The sequence below is a fragment of the Protopterus annectens genome, chromosome 8.part0 (genome assembly GCF_019279795.1).
Source record: "Protopterus annectens isolate FY-2018-M chromosome 8.part0, PAN1.0, whole genome shotgun sequence".
NCBI lineage: Eukaryota > Metazoa > Chordata > Ceratodontiformes > Protopteridae > Protopterus > Protopterus annectens.
Genome location: NC_056741.1, coordinates 280,324,360 through 280,343,007, shown reverse-complemented (window position 1 = coordinate 280,343,007; position 18,648 = coordinate 280,324,360). Strand labels below are relative to the sequence as shown.

The following is an 18,648-nucleotide window of genomic DNA, read 5'->3' as shown; positions in this document are numbered from 1 at the left end:
GGTCTGTCCAGGCCAGGGGAAGGAGGGTGGGAAGAAGAAGGCGAGAAGAAGACAACTAACATGGAGCGTTATGGTAAGAACATAACTTCTATATGTTAAGTTGTCTATCTAGCCTTCATTCTTGCTGGATGGGACCGCCCTAGCGCCTTGTCCCGGGTGGCCTAGCGCAACCGGCCCCTGAGGACAGTGGAACCAAAGTTAGCTCTATGCCTAGAAGCTAAATCCAACTTATAATGAGAAATGAAAGTGTGAGGAGTAGCCCAAGTAGCAGCTGCACAAATGGTGTCAATAGGCAGTCTGTCTTGGAAGGCTAAAGAAGTAGCCAAAGCTCTGGTGGAATGGGCCTTAGGTTTATTAGGCAGCTTTTGGTCTCTAATTTCATAAACAAGGGAAATCAGAGATGTTAGCCATCTAGATAATGATACCTTTGAAACTGAAAGTCCCTTTCTGCCTTCTGCATAGGAGACAAACAGCTGGTCAGATTTTCTGAATTGTTTTGTTCTATCCAAATAGTACCTCAACTGGCGATGAACATCTAGCCAGTGTAATTTTTGTGCTGACCTATTGGAATATTCTGGAAAAAAGACAGGGAGGTCAATGCTTTGATTTAGGTTAGCGAGACTACCTTAGGCAAAAAGGACGGGTTGGTTGAAGGATACCCTGTCCTTATGGAACAATAGATAAGGAGGTCGACAGCTGAGTGCATGAAGTTCTGAAACTCTTCTAGCTGAAGTAATAGCTACCAGAAAGAGAGTCTTCCATGATAGCAATTTTAAAGAACAGGAGGCTGCAGGTTCGAAAGGGGGAAGAATCAAAGAAGTAAGAACTAAATTTAGGTCCCAAGGAGAAGGAGGATTTCTTATAGGAGGTCTAAGTAGAAAACTCCTTTCAAAAAGGCTTGCAAAGCTTGTGGGACATTAAGGCAGACTCTGAAATACCCACATGAAAGTTAGAAATAGCTGCCAATTGAACTTTAAGAGTAGAAGGAGATGAACCTGCATGGAAGAGTTCAGCTAGAAAATCAAGGACTATTTGGATGGAAGCAGTGAAAGGATCTATGTCCCTTCCTTGAGCCCAATATGTGAAGCGTTTCCACTTACTCAAATAAATCTTCCGAGTGGAAGATTTATGGGAAGCTATCAAAATATCTCGAACAGAGTGAGATAATTGAGGAAGCCTGGCTAAGGTTGGAACTGGAGGAACCAAGCAGTGAGGTTCAGAGAGGGGAGGGAGCGATGAAACTGACCCGACTGATGGATCAAAAGATCTGGTACTAGGTCCAGATGCCAAGGTCGCTCCAATAGAAATTGATGTAGAAAGGGGAACCACACCTGTCGAGGCCAGTAAGGAGCAATGAGGATCAACGAGGCCTTCTGAGCGATAGCTTTCTGTATCACGTGAGAGATTAGTGGGAAGGGAGGAAATGCATACAGAAGTCCCCAGGGCCAAACTTGGACTAGAGCGTCTCTGCTGGGCTGGCCCGGTAAAGGGAATAGAGTGAAAAAATCTCTGCACTTGCTGTTTTGGGGAGTAGCAAAAGGTGCAGCAAGGCTGACCCCACTTGAGAAAAATTTCTCTCACAACAGAGTCTTTCAGAGACCACTCGTGAGGCATGAGGATAGCTCTGCTCAACTTGTCCGTGATTTGATTGGACTTCCCGGGGATGTGCGTTGCTATCAGAAACCGCTGAGAAGAAATCGCCCATTGCCACAATCTGAGTGCTTCTCGACACAGGGGGTAGGACCTGGTTCCGCCTTGTTTGTTGATATACCACACTACAGACATGTTGTCTGTCTGGATTGCAATCGTTCCCAAGGGAAGAGAGTCTTGAAGGGCTTGCAACGCTAAAAGCACTGCTCTCATCTCTAGAACATTTATATGCAAGTGGCGTCCGCCTGGTTGCCATGTGCCCTGGACCGTCCTGCCCTGATAATGCCCCCACCCGATCAGGAGGCGTCCGTTGTCAGAGTAGCAACGGAGGGGAGGAACAAAGGGTCTTCCCAATAAGAGCTGAGGAAGACATCCACCACATGAGATGATTTCTGCACGTCTGCGTGATCATAATGGTGTGGACATTGGAAGTTGCTGGTATGACCATTGTGTAAAGAGCATCCATTGAAGGATTCTCATGTGGAATCTGGCTAATGGAAGCAGAGGTATGGCAGCCGCCATAATTCCAAACACTTTCAGAACTAACCTGGCTTTGATTCTGTTGTTGTTGAAAAGGAATGAGACCAGTTTGTGTATGTCTGTTATTCTCTGATCTGTTAGTCTACAGACATGTCGACTGTGTCTAGATTTGCGCCTATGAAGGTAATAATGCGACAAGGCGACAAAACAGACTTTTCAATTTATTGAAATGCCTAACTTTTGACAAATGCGAAAGGTGTAATCCCTGGCCATCAGAAGGAGATGCTTGGTGGGAGCTGTGAGGAGCCAGTCGTCCAAATATGGAAACACCTGGAATCCTTGTCGTCTCAGGTGAGAAGCTACTACTGCCATGCATTTGGTAAACACCGGGGCAGTGGTGAGACCAAAGGGCAGGGCTCTGAATTGAAAATGACTGGTTCCCAGCCTGAAGCGGAGGAATCTTCTGGAGCGTCTGTTCATTTTTATGTGATAGTACGCATCCTGAAGGTCTATAGAGCACATCCAGTTTCCTTTTCCCAATAGGAAGGATGGACTGCAGCGTGACCATCCGAAATCTTGTTTTCTTGACTGATCTGTTCAAGATACTGAGATCCAAAATTGGTCTCCAGTCCCTGTTTTCTTTGGAACTAAAAGAACCTTGAGTAGATTCCGGATCCTTGCTGGCCTGCTGGAACTGGCTGAATTGCTCTTTTGCAAGCAGCTTTGAAATTTCCAAAGCCGCTAGATCCCTTTGAGCGGGTGGAACATCTGGACGGGATTTTTTTGATTGGTTTGGAATGCGAAGAAAGGGAATGGAATAGCCTTCGGAAATGATGGACTGTACCCATTTGTCTTGAGTCAGGGATAGCCAGGCTTCTGGGTACAGTGACAATCTTCCCCCGACTGCCTCCAAAGGTGGGCAGTCGGGCAACACCTCAGGGATGCTGAAAGGGCTTATCAGAGAAAGCTTCTCGATTGTCCTGGTTCTGCGGACCCCCCCTGCCTCTAGGGCGACTTCTACCATTGTTATTCCCGCCTCTGCCTCTGGCGGGGAACCGACTCTGTGCGTCAGGCGAAGTCCCTTGAGACTGTTTACGGAACCACATTTTCCCACTTTTCTGGCCTTTGGGGTAAGGCCTAGAAGGAGTAGAAAAACGGACTCCGACGGCAGAAAGAGTCTTGCCATCAGTCTCGCACCTAGTCAAGGTTTCTTTCACTTGAGGTCCAAAGAGAGATGATCCATCGAATGGGGAATTAGTGAAAGACGTCTTAAAGGGTCACCAAAATTGCATAGCCGCATCCAGGCATGCCTACGTAAGGCCACACCTGTCCCTGCGGCCTGCCCGCTCCATCAGCCGCATAAGAAAGGAGGCGCATGGAGGAGTTGGCTATGGAGTTCAGGGTAGCCAGCTGAGTGTTCATCTTATCTTGAAAACCCGCAGCTGTAGGATCCTTCAACATGTCACTCGCTTCTTTGATCAAGTCCCTTTGAAGACGAGTAAAATGGCATAGGTAGTTCAGCGAATGCATTGCAAATGTCGCTGGCGGGAACATCCGCTTCCCGTACCTGTCCATGGACCTAGATTCCTTGTTAGGTGGATGGACAGGTACTGAAGGATCAGCTAGTTCCTTCTTAGTGGCAGCAGCAACCACCATAGCATCCACAGAAACTCCTTTTGTCAAAAACTGTTTGTCTGCTGGTGCCGTTATGAATTTGAGGGTCTCCTGGGAGTGGGGTCCACGAATCAGGAGCCGTCCATGCCTTTAGCTACCACCTGCATGAGGGGTCAAGGGGGACACCCAGGAGGTGGAAGGACGAGAGCCAAACGCCTCAAGGTACACAGATTCATCCTCCGAAGGGTTGAGGGCTGGCCAATTTCCCCTCTGTTTGAGGATTTCTAGAATGTCTGCAAAGGAGACATCTTCAGAAGGGGAACGGGGAACCCTCGGAATCCTCTAAATCTGTGTCAGAGGTGACGGACTCAGGTGAGTCAATGTGTTTCCTCTTACACTTTCTCTTCCGAGGGGGCTCTTCTGCCAAATCAGGAGAGGCCTCGGAAGAGGATGAAATCCCCACAGGGGGTTCCTGAGGAGCTGGCTCTCTGCGGTCTGGGATGAGGGAGTGAGTCGACTTGACCTGAGGCACCGTAGAGGGAGGGGCGAACGGAGCAGACTGTGGAGTAGAACCAGGTTCTAACACACTCCGCATGACCTCGAACGCACCCCTGTCAGGCAGAGCCAGAGGTCCCCGCTCCGAGAAGCTGAGAACCTCCCTCGGCACCGACAGTGATGGCTCCGAGGCCGATGTCGGAGCCGAACTCACCAGCGCCGAAGCTCCGAGAGGAAGAGCGGGGTCGGACAAGGGTCCGATGCCACTCACCCCCTGGAGCCGACGAGGGAAGTCCGGCGCCGAGATTCTTCGAAAGAAGAAATCGGAGCTGACGACGGAGCCGAAGACATCTGTATCGGCTCCGACGCTACCACAGTCTCGGTTCAACGCCCGGCTCCGAGCTCAACGGTCGGAGGAGGAACATATTGATGGACAGGGGCAGGCATCGACTGATGAGTCGGGCTCTGAAGCATTTGGGCCAGTGCCTCGGACTTAAGAAGTCGACTCACTACCCTCTGAAGGTCATGATCCGACAGCCTTGATGACCTAGAGGAGTGAGATTATGGCTCCGCTCAGACAGCAGAGGAGATGCTGGAGCCGAATGAACGGAGCCAAGGGATGGTGACCTAGATCTCTTCCTAGATGTCGGCTCCGAAGGTCTGGTCGGAGCCGACAAGGAATTCTAATACCTCGGCTCCAGCCGGAGCCGAGGGAACCACAGAGCTGTAGACTCATCGGCTCCAGCCGGAGCCGATGCAGACAGGTTTAAGCCTTAGGTCTCGGCTCAGTAGCTGGAGCCGAGGACCTAGAAGCCTTGGAGGGCTTCCCAGAGACAGAGAGGGAATCCTCAGGCTTGAGTAGACCCCTTAGGATCAATTTGTTCTTTCTTTCCTGCAGGACCCTGGGACTGAAGCCGTGGCATACAGCACAGGAGTCCTGCAGGTGCAAAGGCCCCAGGCAGTAGACACAAGAAGTGTGACCGTCTGTCAGAGACATTTTCTGACAGCACGCATCACACTTCTTGAAGCCTGAGACCTTTGTGTCTTTAGACATCTTAGAACAAGAAAGTGTAATCACACACACTCAGTCAAACACACTGATTACACCTTATCTTATTTTTAAACTCAAAAATAAAACTATCAATAGTTTTAATTAAGAGAAGCAACACACACACACCACTAGGGAATGGAAGAAAGGGCCTGAAGGCCCGAGGGAGAACTTGTAAGTTCTTGTGGGGAAGAAAGCGGGATTTTTGTGAAAAAAGGGGTAGAATTCCACTAAACTAAGGAAAACAAGAGTTAAAATTAAAAATAAAGGGGTTTAAGTATACTAACTTTACTGAAAGTTTACTCACCAAGAAGCCAGTAGAAAACCAACACCTCGATCGCTGTAGCGGCAAACGAGATCTGAGGTAACTCACGCCTAGCATTGTGGGATATAAGGGGAGCCTCGAGCCGGTGGAACCAACTCTCGAGCTTTTAGAGTGGCCGAGTCGGAGCCGAGGTCGGCTCCGAACCCATCCAGCAAGAATGAAGGTGAGATAGACAACTTAACATCAGATGTTAAACAGACCTTAAGCGGCACTACAATATCTCGGACTTGTACTTTGCAGCATGGCCTGTCAGACTTTGCAGCAGTTAAATACACAAAGATAAATTTAATTTACAGAAGGAGTTGTCCAACTTTGCAGCAGCAATTTAAATACAGAAGCCAAGCCACTAAATACACACACACTTTGCCTGCAGAAGCCATTAAACTTAAGCCAGCCACTAACGGCCCTTTGCAGCAGTTAAAATACAGAAGCTGCTAAGCATGCACACTTTGCCAGCAGATCGCACAGCCATTAATGACTGTTAAACTTTGCAGCAGTTCATGGACTTGCATCAACCTAAGCAGCAAACTTGCTTTGCAGCATGGCCCATTAGTGCTCGGACTTTGCAGTAGGCAGCCGTTAATACAGAAGCCAAATAATACAGTTCTTGGACTTTGCAGCAGTTAAAGACAAACAAAGGTGAATTAACAGCTCATTAAAATATAAAATATTACACAGTTCTCGGACTTTGCAGCAGATAAAAATACTACAGTTCTTGTTGGACACAGCGACTTCACAAATAAGCACACACTTTGTCAACTTGCAACAGATAATAAGAAGTTATGTACTCACCATAACGTTCCATCTGAGTAGGTGGCTTCATTTGTCTGCAACCTGTGGGTCTTGGATCCAATATCGGATCCGAGCCGGCAACTATTTATACAGCTATGGATCCGAGCTCCTAGCTCCTCCCCTCACCCATAATCCCCTGTAAACCCCAAATGACCTCAGATCAAGTTTGCCCTCCTATATACCTGAAAAGGTATCCCAACAGGAAAAGACAGGAATAATACCACCATCTAACTCTTCTGAAGGTCAGGGGGAAGGAGGGGGGGATGGCTGCAGACAAATAAAGCCACCTACTCAGATGGAACGTTATGGTGAGTACATAACTTCTTAATCTGGAGTAGGGACTTCATTTGTCAGCAACCTGTGGGACAGAGTCCCCAGCTACCTGAATCTTGGGCCATCATGGAAGGATGTTCGGAGGATCATGGAGCCAAAGGATGCTCTCCCTCTGGAAATGATGTCCAGTTTGTAGTGGTTAATAAAGGTATGAGATGAGGCCCAAGTGGCTGCCAAGCAAATATCATCCAAGGGGACACTAGATCTGAATGCAGTAGAAGTAGATATGGAGCGAGTGAAATGTGCACAAACCCTTTGAGGCGCGGGCCTCCCAGAAGCCTCATAAGCTAGAAGGATACATTGGGAAATCCAGCGTGATAAGGTGACCTTCGAAATGGCTTTACCCAAACTGAATTTGGCAAAGGAAATGAACAGCTGGTCAGATTGTCTGTGACCAGCAGTCTTATGAATATAGAAACGCAGCTGCCTGTGCACATCTAACAAGTGCAGCTTGTATTCTCCTTTATTTTGATAATTAGGGAAGAGAACAGGAAGACTAATGGACTGATTGATATTGGTTTCTGAGGCCACCTTAAGTAGAAAGGAGGGATTGGTCCTGAGGTACACTCTATCCTGATGAAAAACCAAGTAAGGGAGTTTTACGGAAAGAGCTTGAAGTTCCGAAACTCTTTTCGCAGAAGTGATGGCTACCAGAAATGCTGTTTTCCAAGATAGGTATTTAAGATCAGCCGAGGCATCTGGTTCAAAGGGAGAAGCAGTCAAGGCCTGAAGAACTAGCGATAGATCCCAAGGGGGTATGGCTTCTTTGATAGGGGGCCTGAGCAGAAATGTACCCTTGAGGAAGGTTTTACATAGTTTAGCTGACATCAAAGGACCTGTCTCGTGTCCTACATGGTAATGTGAGATGGCTGCTAATTGTACCTTGACTGTCGAACAGCTAGCCCCTTGCTGAAAAAGTCTGGTAAGGAAGTCCAAAACGGACGTTAACGGAGCAGTGAAGGGGTTCAGATTATGATGTTCCACCCAGACGGAAAAGCACCTCCATTTACTGCGGTAAATCTTCCTGGTGGAAGGTTTATGCGCTACCACCAAGATGGCTTTGACTGGTGAAGAGATACCGGGAGTCCTAATTAAGAGTGGAACTGGAGCAGCCAAGCTGTCAGCTTCAGGTTGTCCAGATTCGGGGTCGGTAAGCCTGATGGGTGGGAGATCAGATCCGGGCTGGGATCCAGAATCCAGGGAGGATTCACCAAGTGAGACCACAGGTAAGGGAATCAAGTTTGCAGAGGCCAGAATGGGGCAATGAGGATCATTCTGCTCCCCAACTGAGAGGCTTTCTGTAACATCTTTAGCATCAGGGGTAGAGGAGGATAGGCATAAAGTAGACCGGGCGGCCAAGCATGCACTAGAGCGTCTCTCGGGACTTCCCCTGGTGGGGGAATCAGGGTGAAGAAGCTGTCGCATTTTGTATTTGAGGGAGATGCAAAAAGATCGCAGCAGGGTTGCCCCCATTTTGCAAATATCCACTTCGCTACCCGGGAGTTGAGAGACCACTCGTAAGGGGAAAGAATGGTGCGGCTGAGTTTGTCTGCCAGAATGTTGGCCCGTCCCGGAATGTGCATTGCAATCAGAAAGCGGTTGGTGGAGATCGCCCATTCCCACACCCTCATGGCCTCTCGGCAGAGAGGGTAAGACCTGGTTCCCCCCTGTTTGTTGATGTACCAGACAACTGACATGTTGTCCGTCTGTATCGCAATAGTTCATATGGGGAGAAGGTCCTGAAGTGCTTGCAACTCTAACAGCACCGCCCTCATCTCCAGAACATTGATATGCAGGGAGGTCTCTGTGTCGTTCCACGTGCCTTTGACTGTTCTGCCTGAACAATGCCCTCCCACCCGAGGCGGGAAGTGTCCGTGGTCACCGTGACGAGAGGAGGCGGAGCGCAGAAGGGTCGGCCTGTATGGTGGTCTGGGGACTGGAGCCACCATAACAGGGCCCTCCTGCAAGCCTTGCTGATAGAGATAGGGTGGTTGAGGGGAAGAAGCTAAAAAGACCATTGTACTAGGAGGGTCCACTGCAGTACCTTCATATTTAGACAAGCGCATGGAAGAAGCGTGATTGCCGCTGCCATGGAACCCAGTGCCCTCAGGATCAATTCCGCCGGTGGAGCTGCTGATTGGAGGATGGCCCACACATGAAGTCTCGGATTCTGTAGTTGTTCTGAAGTGAGGTAGGCTCGCAGACTTCTTGTATCCAATCTGGCCCCTATGAACTCTATCACTTGTGCCGGAGCAAGGGAGGATTTGTCCATATTGATCGTGATGCCTAACTGGGGGGCTAGGTGGAGAAAAAAATCTCTGGCTGAGCAGAGCAGATGCCTTGTTAGGGCGGTCAGGAGCCAGTCGTCCAGGTACAGGAAGACCTGCATTCCCTGGAGTCTCAGGTGGGCCGCTATCACTGCTAAAACTTTGGTGAACACCCTGGGGGTTGTGGTGAGGCCAAAGGGAAGGACTCTGAACTGATGGTGGCTAGCTCCCAGCTGGAAGCGGAGAAACCTCCTGGATCGTCTGTCCATTAAAATGTGGTAGTACGCATTCTTGAGGTCTACTGAGCACATCCAGTCATTCTCCCGCAAGAGAGGGGAATGGATTGAAGAGTGACCATTTGGAATTTTTCCTTGGTTACCAACAGGTTCAGGAGGGAAAGGTCTAGAATTGGTCTCAAGTCCCCCATCTTTTTTGGCACCAGAAAGAACCTGGAGTAAAACCCTAATCCGAGCTGGTCTGGGGGGACAGGTTGGATGGCTCTTTTTTTCTAGCAGCTGCTGGATTTCTGCGGCTGCAGCCTCCCTCTGACCGGGTGGTACATCGGAGAGGTTTCTGAGTCTGGGGACATGTTGCATTGGGATTTTGCAACCTCTGGATATGATACGAAGCACCCAGCAGTCTGACATGAAGGACTCCCATGCCGCCAGGTGCCTCGAGAAGCACCCCCCTGACTGCCTCTAGAGTGGAGCAGTCGGGCAACCCTTCAGGGCTGTTGCGTGGGCCGATCAGAGAAAGATTCTCTGGACCCAAAGTTTCTCGGGGCCCCTCTGCCTCTAGGGCGGCATCCTCCCTGTCCTCCTCTGCCACAGAAGGACTCGTTGTCCGGAGCAGGTTGGGAATGTTGCAATTTCCGGAACCACATCATCTTCTGTCCCTTTTGGTTCTTGGAGAAGGACCTCTGGGGAGCAGAGAAGCGGACTCCGATGGCATACAACGTCTTCCCGTCCTTCTCGCTCTGAACAAGTGTCTCGCGAACGGTCTTGCCAAACAAGGCAGAACCATCAAAGGGGGCATTTGCAAAGGACGCCTTAAAGGGCTCCACGAAGTCACAATGTCGGAGCCAGGCCTGACGTCTCATAACTAGGCCCGCTCCGCTAGCTCTAGAGGCTCCCTCAGTGGCGCGGGACAACAGCCGCATAGAGGTATTGGAAATAGTTCTTAGAGTGGCCATACGAGTGGAGTACAGCTGCTTGTCCTCCGCCGACATGGACTCTGGGGGGAAGCAGCGTATTCTTTAATAAGATCTCGCTGTATCCTGATGACATGTGCCATGTAGTTCAGGGACCTTACTGAGAAGGTCGCTGAACTAAATACCCGCTTCCCAAGGCGATCCATCAAACAGGACTCCTTGCTCGGTGGATGGACCGAGGGGCTCTCCTGAGCTAGTTCCCTCTTAGTGGCTGCCGCCATCAACATGGCATCTACAGGGGGACCCTTGCTCCAGTGGGACCGGTCTGCGGGGGGGCTCAAGATCCTATCCGGGCGTTTTGGGACTGGCTCCACAGTGTCCGGCTCCTTCCACGTCCTGGTGTTAATAAGGTCCACCAGGGGGTGGCCGGAGGGGACACCCAAGAGGTAGACGGGCCTGCTTCGAATGCCTCCAGGAACACGGACTCGGAGGAAGCCTTGGGGGCAGACCACCCCCCTCTTGATCCTGAGCATTTCCATGATATCTCCAAAGGAGACATCCTCAGGGGGTGACCTTGGGGAGCCTTCCCCTTCATCCAAGTCCATGTCCTCTGTTAAGGACTCGGGGGAGTCCACGTGCCTCCTCTTACACTTGTGCTTGTGAGGCACTTCCTTGGGGGGGCTGTCCGAGGAGGTCTCACCAGCAACATACTGTTCCAATGGAACAACCTGGGACATCGAAGCAGGCTGTCTCTGTGGCTGGGTGATGGGAGCCTGACCCAGTAGAGAGGGAGTGCAGGGTGGAGCCGAGACAAGGGCCAGGGGTCTGGATGCTCTCGACAGAGCCCTCTCCACTGCATCAAAGGCCGAGGGGGAGCCGCTCTCCCTGGGTTCCGAAAGTCGACTCCCACTCGGATCCGATGAAGGGATCGGAACCGGCGCTGAGACCGTCGGATCCGAGGGACCAGTGTTCTCCGACCTGGACGGAGCCGAAGGCACACTGAATCCCACGGATCCGAAGCTCACCCCACGGCTCCGAGAGATCGGATCAGACAATGGAACCGACAGACTCGAGGGCAGGGTCGGATCTGAAGTACTCAGTACTGTCGGCGCCGACCCACCCACGGCTCCAACGCTGCCCGGCTCCGAGCGCTCCGAACCCGGGAAGCGGGTCGGAGAAGGAGCAATCGGAACAAAGAAAGGTGTCGAGCTCCCACCCGAAGGGGGGGAGGCAAAAGCATTCCCATCTGCAGCTGGGCCTGGATGAACCTCCTCATCATCCGGTCCAAGTCTGCATCAGACAGGCTGTAGGTTGATCTCGAAGAGGTCCCCGAGGCAGGCCTGGAATGCCGCCTCGATGACCTAGACGGAGATCGGGTCTCCTCCTCCTCGGGTCCCGGGGAGAAGCAAGAAGATCGGAGCCGAGGAGGAGGAGACCTGGAAGCCGTGGAGGGAGAAGCTCGCTTAGCTGGGGCGGCGGAGGCCTCAGCCCTGCTGTGGTGCTTCTCCCTCCGTTTCTCCCTCCTGGCCTCCCTGTCCTCCGGCGCTTTAGTGGGAGTTTGAATCCCAGCCGGGGGAAGGGGGCAGGAGTGGCCACCACCACAGGCTGAGGAGGTGCCACGGGAGGAGCGGAGGCCGAAGCTGAATCCGGGGGCAGGAGTCCTGCCAGGATCAGCTTCGACCTCCGCTCTTTCAGTGCCCTGGGGTTGAACGCTGCACAAATTGTACAGCCCGAGGACAAGTGTTCAACCCCAAGGCACCGAACACACCGAGTGTGGCCATCTGCCGGAGAGAGCTTATGGCCACACTCGGTGCATTTAGAAAAAATAGGCTTAGGGTCCTCGGCCATACTTAAACTAAGGCTACACAAACACACTAGGCCCCAAATGCAATCGCACACAAGCACACACTAACGACCAGCAAGGGGAGGGTAAAAAAATAAAAATTAAAAGTTAACAGGCTAAAGGAAACCTAGCACACACACTGATTACACTATGAAAAAAAAGATTGAGAAAAATTCACTTATCTATAGCAAATTGCCAGGAGCTCGCAATCCAGCTGACACACTTTAGAGCGGCAAACTAGATCTGAGGGCATTTGGGGTTGGCAGGGGATTATGGGTGAGGGGAGGAGCTAGGAGCTCGGATCCATAGCTGTATAAATAGTTGCCAGCTTGGATCCGATATCGGATCCAAGACCCACAGGTTGCTGACAAATGAAGTCCCTACTCCAGATACTACAGTTATCAGAACTTGCAGCAGATAAAATACAAAAGCTATGCCACTAAGCAGCATTACTGGCCCGTTAGTTCTTTTTACTTACCTGGAGGCTGGGACATGTGGTTGGACTCTGCAAAACTTGTTCTGCTGCCATTGCTCTTATATTTCGCAGTTCCCTCCAAGTAGTCCAACAAGGAGTAGCTGATGTTATCATGCACGCCCCTGTAGGCCGGTGATGCGTGGTGAAATCAGCCATAAATTTAAAGTGGTAACATAAAAAATAATCAGGAATTAAACGGGCCACTTGGGAATTCGTGGTACCCCATTATTTTGACCCCAAAAATGGTAAATACCGAGGAGTTCGGTATGGTTGAGAGGTATGGGTAATACCCACTATGTAATGTGGGGAGCTGTTCAAAAACACATGCTTAAAACTGTCTGAAGCAAGAGAAGGGATAAAATGTACCATGCACCTCATTTTCCAGTGGCACCAAAAAACATTAACAAATTACATAATTTATGTTGAAACTAGGCTACGTATTTTCCTCATATGTTGCTTGGAAACACATTTAAATCACAGAAAGAAACATTCTAATGTTAGATAGATACACATACCTGCAGCAAGTAGAAAAGGTGCTGATAAGCCTCAAGCTTTTCCCTGTTTTCTTTGCTGAGTGACTTGAGCCCCTTCTGTTTATCTAGTGACATAAGGTCTGACAACTGCTCCTTGTTTTTTCTTGTCAGCTTTTTGCAATGTGAAACCACCTCCTATAAATGTATTAAATTAAATAAAAAAATGTTAGCATATTGGTCTATGAAGCTCATCCTCAGTCTTTATTTTTATATTTCCACTGTAAAATCTGATTAATAAACTTGCTGCACAGCTTTGACAGTGCACAAAGCAAGCACACATTTTCATGAATGCAAATTACTGATTACCAGAAAATGTGAGCAGCTGAAGTGAAGTCTGATGGTGTCTGTCTTCCAAGCAAAAAAGTATTTAATTGATGTCTTGAAGTATGGACTATGTGCGTGCAACCATGCCTACAGTTAACTTCCAAAACTATTAACAGTTACCTGCCACTCATATTAAGGCACATTATCACAATGAAATCATTTTATATATAAAATCCAGTTAAATGCCAGCTTGTTAGGGCACTTGCACAGTAAGTGTCCATACTGAGAGTGACAGATTCAATTATCAGCAAAATACCACTGCAGAGACCAGCAGGGCTAGAATGAGCAAGATTGTTAACCGTAGAAAATGCATTGGAAAGAGCAATATCCTTGTATAGACAGAATTCACCCTTGGAGTACATACTAGACTAACACTTATGGAAAGTGTGGATTCATAGTAAAAAATGCACTCAATGCATGTGAAAAAGAAGTTATGTACCTACCATAACGTTCCATGTTAGTTGTCTTCATCTCGCCTTCCTTCTTGCTGTTTGGGTTCGGAGCCGATCCTCGGCTCCAACTCGGCCATCTTCTATAGCTCGAGAGCTGTTTACTGGCTTGAGGCTACCCCTTATCCCAGAATGCCCAGCGTCAGCTACCCAGATCTCAATTGTGATAGCGCACACTAGACATAAGTAGAGTAACCAGTTACCTAAAAACTGGTTGTCCAATACACTTAAACAAGGAAAGAGTCATAAGTTACCTGGCATGTGAAGTAATAAAAGATACTCAGCCAGTGAAAACAAAAAGGAACTCCTCTCAATCCAATAGGAAGGGGGAAGGAGGGAGGGACGCAAGAAGGAAGGCGAGATGAAGACAACTATGGGCGATTTCCTCCCAGTGTTTTCTGATAGCAGAGCACCTTCCTGGGAAATCCAACGTCATAGCGGACAGGCTCAGCAGAGCTATCCTCATGCCTCACGAGTGGTCTCTGAATCAGGAAGTTGCGGATCTTATTTTCTGCAAATGGGGTGGGACAGCCTTGCCGCGACCTATTTGCCACTCCTCTCAACAACAAATGCAGCAGCTACTTCTCCCTACTTCCTCTTCCAGGTCATATACCCAGAGATGCTCTAGTCCACGATTGGCCTCAGGGACTCCTTTACGCTTTTCCCCTAATACCAAGACTCATATAGAAAGCAAAATCGTTGGGTTGCAAAATGATCCTCATTGCCCCATATTGGCCTTGAGAGACACGGTTCCCGTTCCAGCACCTCCATCTTCTGGGTCAACCGTGTATTCTGGACCCAGTTTCAGGTCTTCTGATTAATCAATCAGGTGGGTTGCACCAATCCCTTCAAACTTTCCAGCTCACAGCTTGGTTACTCCACTTCCAACCTTAGCCAGGCTTTCCAGTATGTCCCCAGCAGTCCGTGATATTATTGTTTCCTCACATAAGTCTACTACGAGGAAAACGTATGCTAGTAAATAGAAACGGTTTTCTTACTGGGCAGAATCTAGAAATTTGGATCTTTTGTCAGTCCCGGTCCATGAAATTTTTGAATTTCTAGCACAAATCTTTCAGTATGGTGCGGCTTCCGCTACCATTAGAGTACAGCTAGCTGCCATTTCTGATTTTCATATCGGTACGTTTAATTCTAGCATAATGTCTCATAAGCTCTGCAAGGCCTTTATGAGAGGAACATCTCTTTTTAGACCCCCAGTTAGAGATCCTCCTCCTCCTTGGGATCTCAATTTAGTTTTAGTTTCCTTAATTTTGACTCCCTTTGAACCGGCAGCATCTTGTTCCTTAAAATTTCTTTCTTGGAAGACACTTTTTCTGGTTGCTATCACATCAGCTAGACGTGTCTCAGAACTTCAAGCACTATGTGTTCATCCTCCTTACCTGGTGTTTCACAAGGACAGAGTTTCTCTGAGGATCAATCCATCCTTTATTCCTAAAGTCTACTCGGAGAACAATTTAAATCAATCCATAGATCTCCCAGTTTTCTTTCCCTATCACAGCAACAAGGCAGAATACAAGCTCCACCAATTGGATATGTACAGACAATTGCGTTTTTACCTCCATAGAACTAAGGAACTAAGAAAGTCAGACAAGTTATTTCTTTCTTATGCTTTCAGCAAACAAGGCCTTCCAGTTTCTAAGGTGACCTTATCCAGATGGTTATCTGATACTATTGCCTTTATTTCCACAGTGTGAGTGCTTCTCAACAAAAGGGGTAAGACCTGCTCCCGCCCAGTTTGTTGATGTACCACACACCACTGACATGTTGTCCTGTTTGGATTGCAGTGGTCCCGGAAAGAAGAGAGTCTTGAAGGGCTTGCAATGCTAGGAGCATCGCTCTCATTTCAAGGACATTGATATGCAGATGGTCGCCAAGTGCCTTGGACTGTCCAAGCTAGATAATGCCCCCCCCACCCTATCAGGGAGGTGTCCGTGGTCACTGTGGCTACCGGAGGGGGTTGTATGAAAGGTCTGTCCTGAATTACTAGTGGGGAGACCATCCACTAAGAAAGGTGCCTTTTGCATGTTTCTGTGATCAGGATCATGTGAGACATGGGTAGCTCCTGGAAAGACCACTGCGTGAAAAGGAGCCACTGAAGGATTCTCATGTGGAAATGTGCTAATGGGACAAGAAGAATGGCAGCTGCCATAGAGCCTAGAGCTTGGAGGACATATCTGACTTGAATCCTTTTGCTCTGCATTAGAATTAAAACTTGTTGACGAATAGTGGAAACTCTTTCCTATGGTAATCTTACAAACATTTCTTTTGTGTTTAATTCTGCTCCTATGTATGTGATAGACTGACAGGGCAACAAGGCAGTTTTTCAAAATTTACTGTAATGCCTACTTGAGTGCATGATGTGACTGTATAATCCCGTGCCTCTAAGAGTTGATGCCTGGTGGTAGCAGTCAGGAGCCAGTCGCCTAGATAGGGAAACACCTGGAATCCTTGACAACTCAGGTGAGCCGTGACTACTGCCATACACTTGGTGAACACCCTGGGGACTGAGGTGAGACCAAAGGGCAGAGCTCTGAACAGGTAATGACTGGCCCCTACCCGGAAGCGAAGAAATCTCCTGGAGCGTCTGTCCATCTTGATATGGTAGTATGCGTCCTGAAGATCTATCGAGCACATCCAATTGTCCTGACCCAGAAAAGGGAAAATGGACTGCAGTGTCACCATTCGGAACTACTCTTTTTTTACAGATTTGTTCAATCTGCTGAGATCCCGTATTAGTCTCCAGTCCCCTGTCTTTTTTGGTACTAAAAAGAATCTTGAGTAAGTTCTGGATCCTAGTTGAACTGCGGGGACGTCTTGAATGGCTCTTTTTTTCTAGCAGTCTTGAAACTTCTGTGACTGCTTGATCCCTTAGATTGGGTGGGACATCTGGGATGGGCTTTTTTGATTCTACGGGGGATTGATGGAAGGGAATTTTGTAACCTCCGGATATAATAAATAGTACCCATCTGTCTCTTGTTATATTTTGCCAGGCTTTTGGGTACAGCGAAAGTCTTCCCCCGACTACCTCCAGAGGTGAGCAGTTGGGGAACCCTTCAGGGATGCTGGAAGGGCTTGGCAGAGAAGGTTTCTCTGTCACCCTGGTTTTGCGGTCCCCCTCTGCCACGAGGGCGGCGTCTGTTATTGTTGTTTCCCCCTCTGCCCCTGGGGGAAAAATCACCACGTGTCAGGCAAGGGTCCCTGGGATTTTCAGAACCACATCTTTCCACTCTTTTGACCCTTGGGATAAGGTCTGGAAGGGGTGCAAAAACGGACTCCAACGGCAGAGAGAGTCTTGCTTTCCTGCTCACACCTGGTCAACATGTCTTTCACCTGAGTCCCCAAGAGAAAGGAGCCATCAAAGGGAGTACTGGTGAAGGACGCTCAAAAGGGTTCTGCAAAGTGACACAGCCACATCCAAGCATGTCTCCTGAGAGCCACACCTGTCCCTGCGGCTCTGCTCGCTCCATCGGCTGCATAGGAAATCAGCCTCATGGAGGAGTTGACTATGGAATTAAGAGTCGCAAGCTGAAAAGCTAATTTGGCTGGTACTCCCTCAGTTGTAGGATCTTGAAGGGTATCTCCAAGCTCTTTCAGGAGATCCCTTTGAAGACGTGTAAAATAGCAAAGATAGTTCAGGGACCTCATTGAAAAGGTCGCTGAAGCAAACATTTGCTTTCCATATCTGTCCATCGCCCGAGACTTTTTGGAGGATGAACAGATGAAGAGGTTTCTGCTAACTCTTTCTTGGTAGCTGCTGCTACCACTATGGCATCAACGGGCACAACTTTGGAGAGGAATTGTTTGTCCTGGGGGGGCTGTAATAAATTTGTTTAGTCTCCTTGGAGTAGTTTCCACAGAATCTGAAGCTGACCAAGCCTTTCGAGCCACTACAGACATGAGTGGATCGAAAGAAGGAGATACCCAGGAGGTGGAAGGTCGGGAACCAAATGCGTCCAGGTATACAGACTCGTCCTCGATAGGGGCTAGGGAAGTCCAGTCCCTCCTCTGTCTAAGCATTTCAAGGATGTCCAAAAAAGAAACATCTTCAGAGGGGGACCGTGGGGACCCTTCCGATTCATCTATATCTGTACCTGAGGTGACAGACTCAGGGGAGTCTATGTGCTTCCCTCTTGCACTTCTTCCAAGGAGGCTCTTCCAAGTGATCAGGGGAGGCTTCGGGAGAAGAGGGATCACCCAATGGGGTATCCTGGGGCATAGGTTCCCTACGCTTGGGGTCTGGAGGAGGAGAAGTAGAGGTTGGAACAAACACCACGGGTGGAGGAGCCGATGGTGCTGGCAGTAGAGATGTTTCGGGGGACAGTACACTCCGCATGACCTCGAAGGCGTCCCGACCTCTAGGCAGAGAAAGCGCCGGCTCCAAAGAAACAGGAGTCCTTCTCCGCGTCGAGGGTGATGGCTCCAAGACCGATGTTGGAGCCGAGCTCACCTGCGCCTAAGCTCCGAGGGGAAGAACAGAGTCGGACAAGGGTCCAATGCCACTCCCCCCCTCGGAGCCGACGAGAGAGCCCCGGCACCCAGATCCCTCGATAGAAGGTACAACTGAGGTAATCGGAGCCGACGTCAGAACCGAAGGAGAGATAATGTTCGGCGCCGACTGTTCTACTACCTGCGGATCCATGGTCTCCGGCTCAGAGCTAAATGTAGCCAGAGGAGGAACGGAAATAGAGGAGGTTGGAGCCAATACCAGTTGAGGTGGGCTAGACAGTAATTTTGCCAGTACCTGTGACTTAAGCAACCTACTGACTACTCTCTCCACATCATGATCAGATAATCTAGAGGATCAAGAGGAGTGGGAAGAATGATGGCTACGTTCACTCTGTGACGAGGGTGA

The 18,648-nt window shown here is 49.2% G+C and overlaps 1 protein-coding gene across 1 annotated transcript in view; it reads right to left on the bottom strand.

Moving 5' to 3' along the window:
* Positions 1–18,648, bottom strand: part of IQGAP3 (IQ motif containing GTPase activating protein 3) — a 2,364,408-nt gene that overhangs the window by 924,635 nt on the left and 1,421,125 nt on the right. The window contains exon 24 of the mRNA XM_044079778.1: positions 12,988–13,140. Coding sequence (XP_043935713.1) covers positions 12,988–13,140 — 153 coding nt within the window. The remainder of the gene's footprint in view (positions 1–12,987; positions 13,141–18,648) is intronic.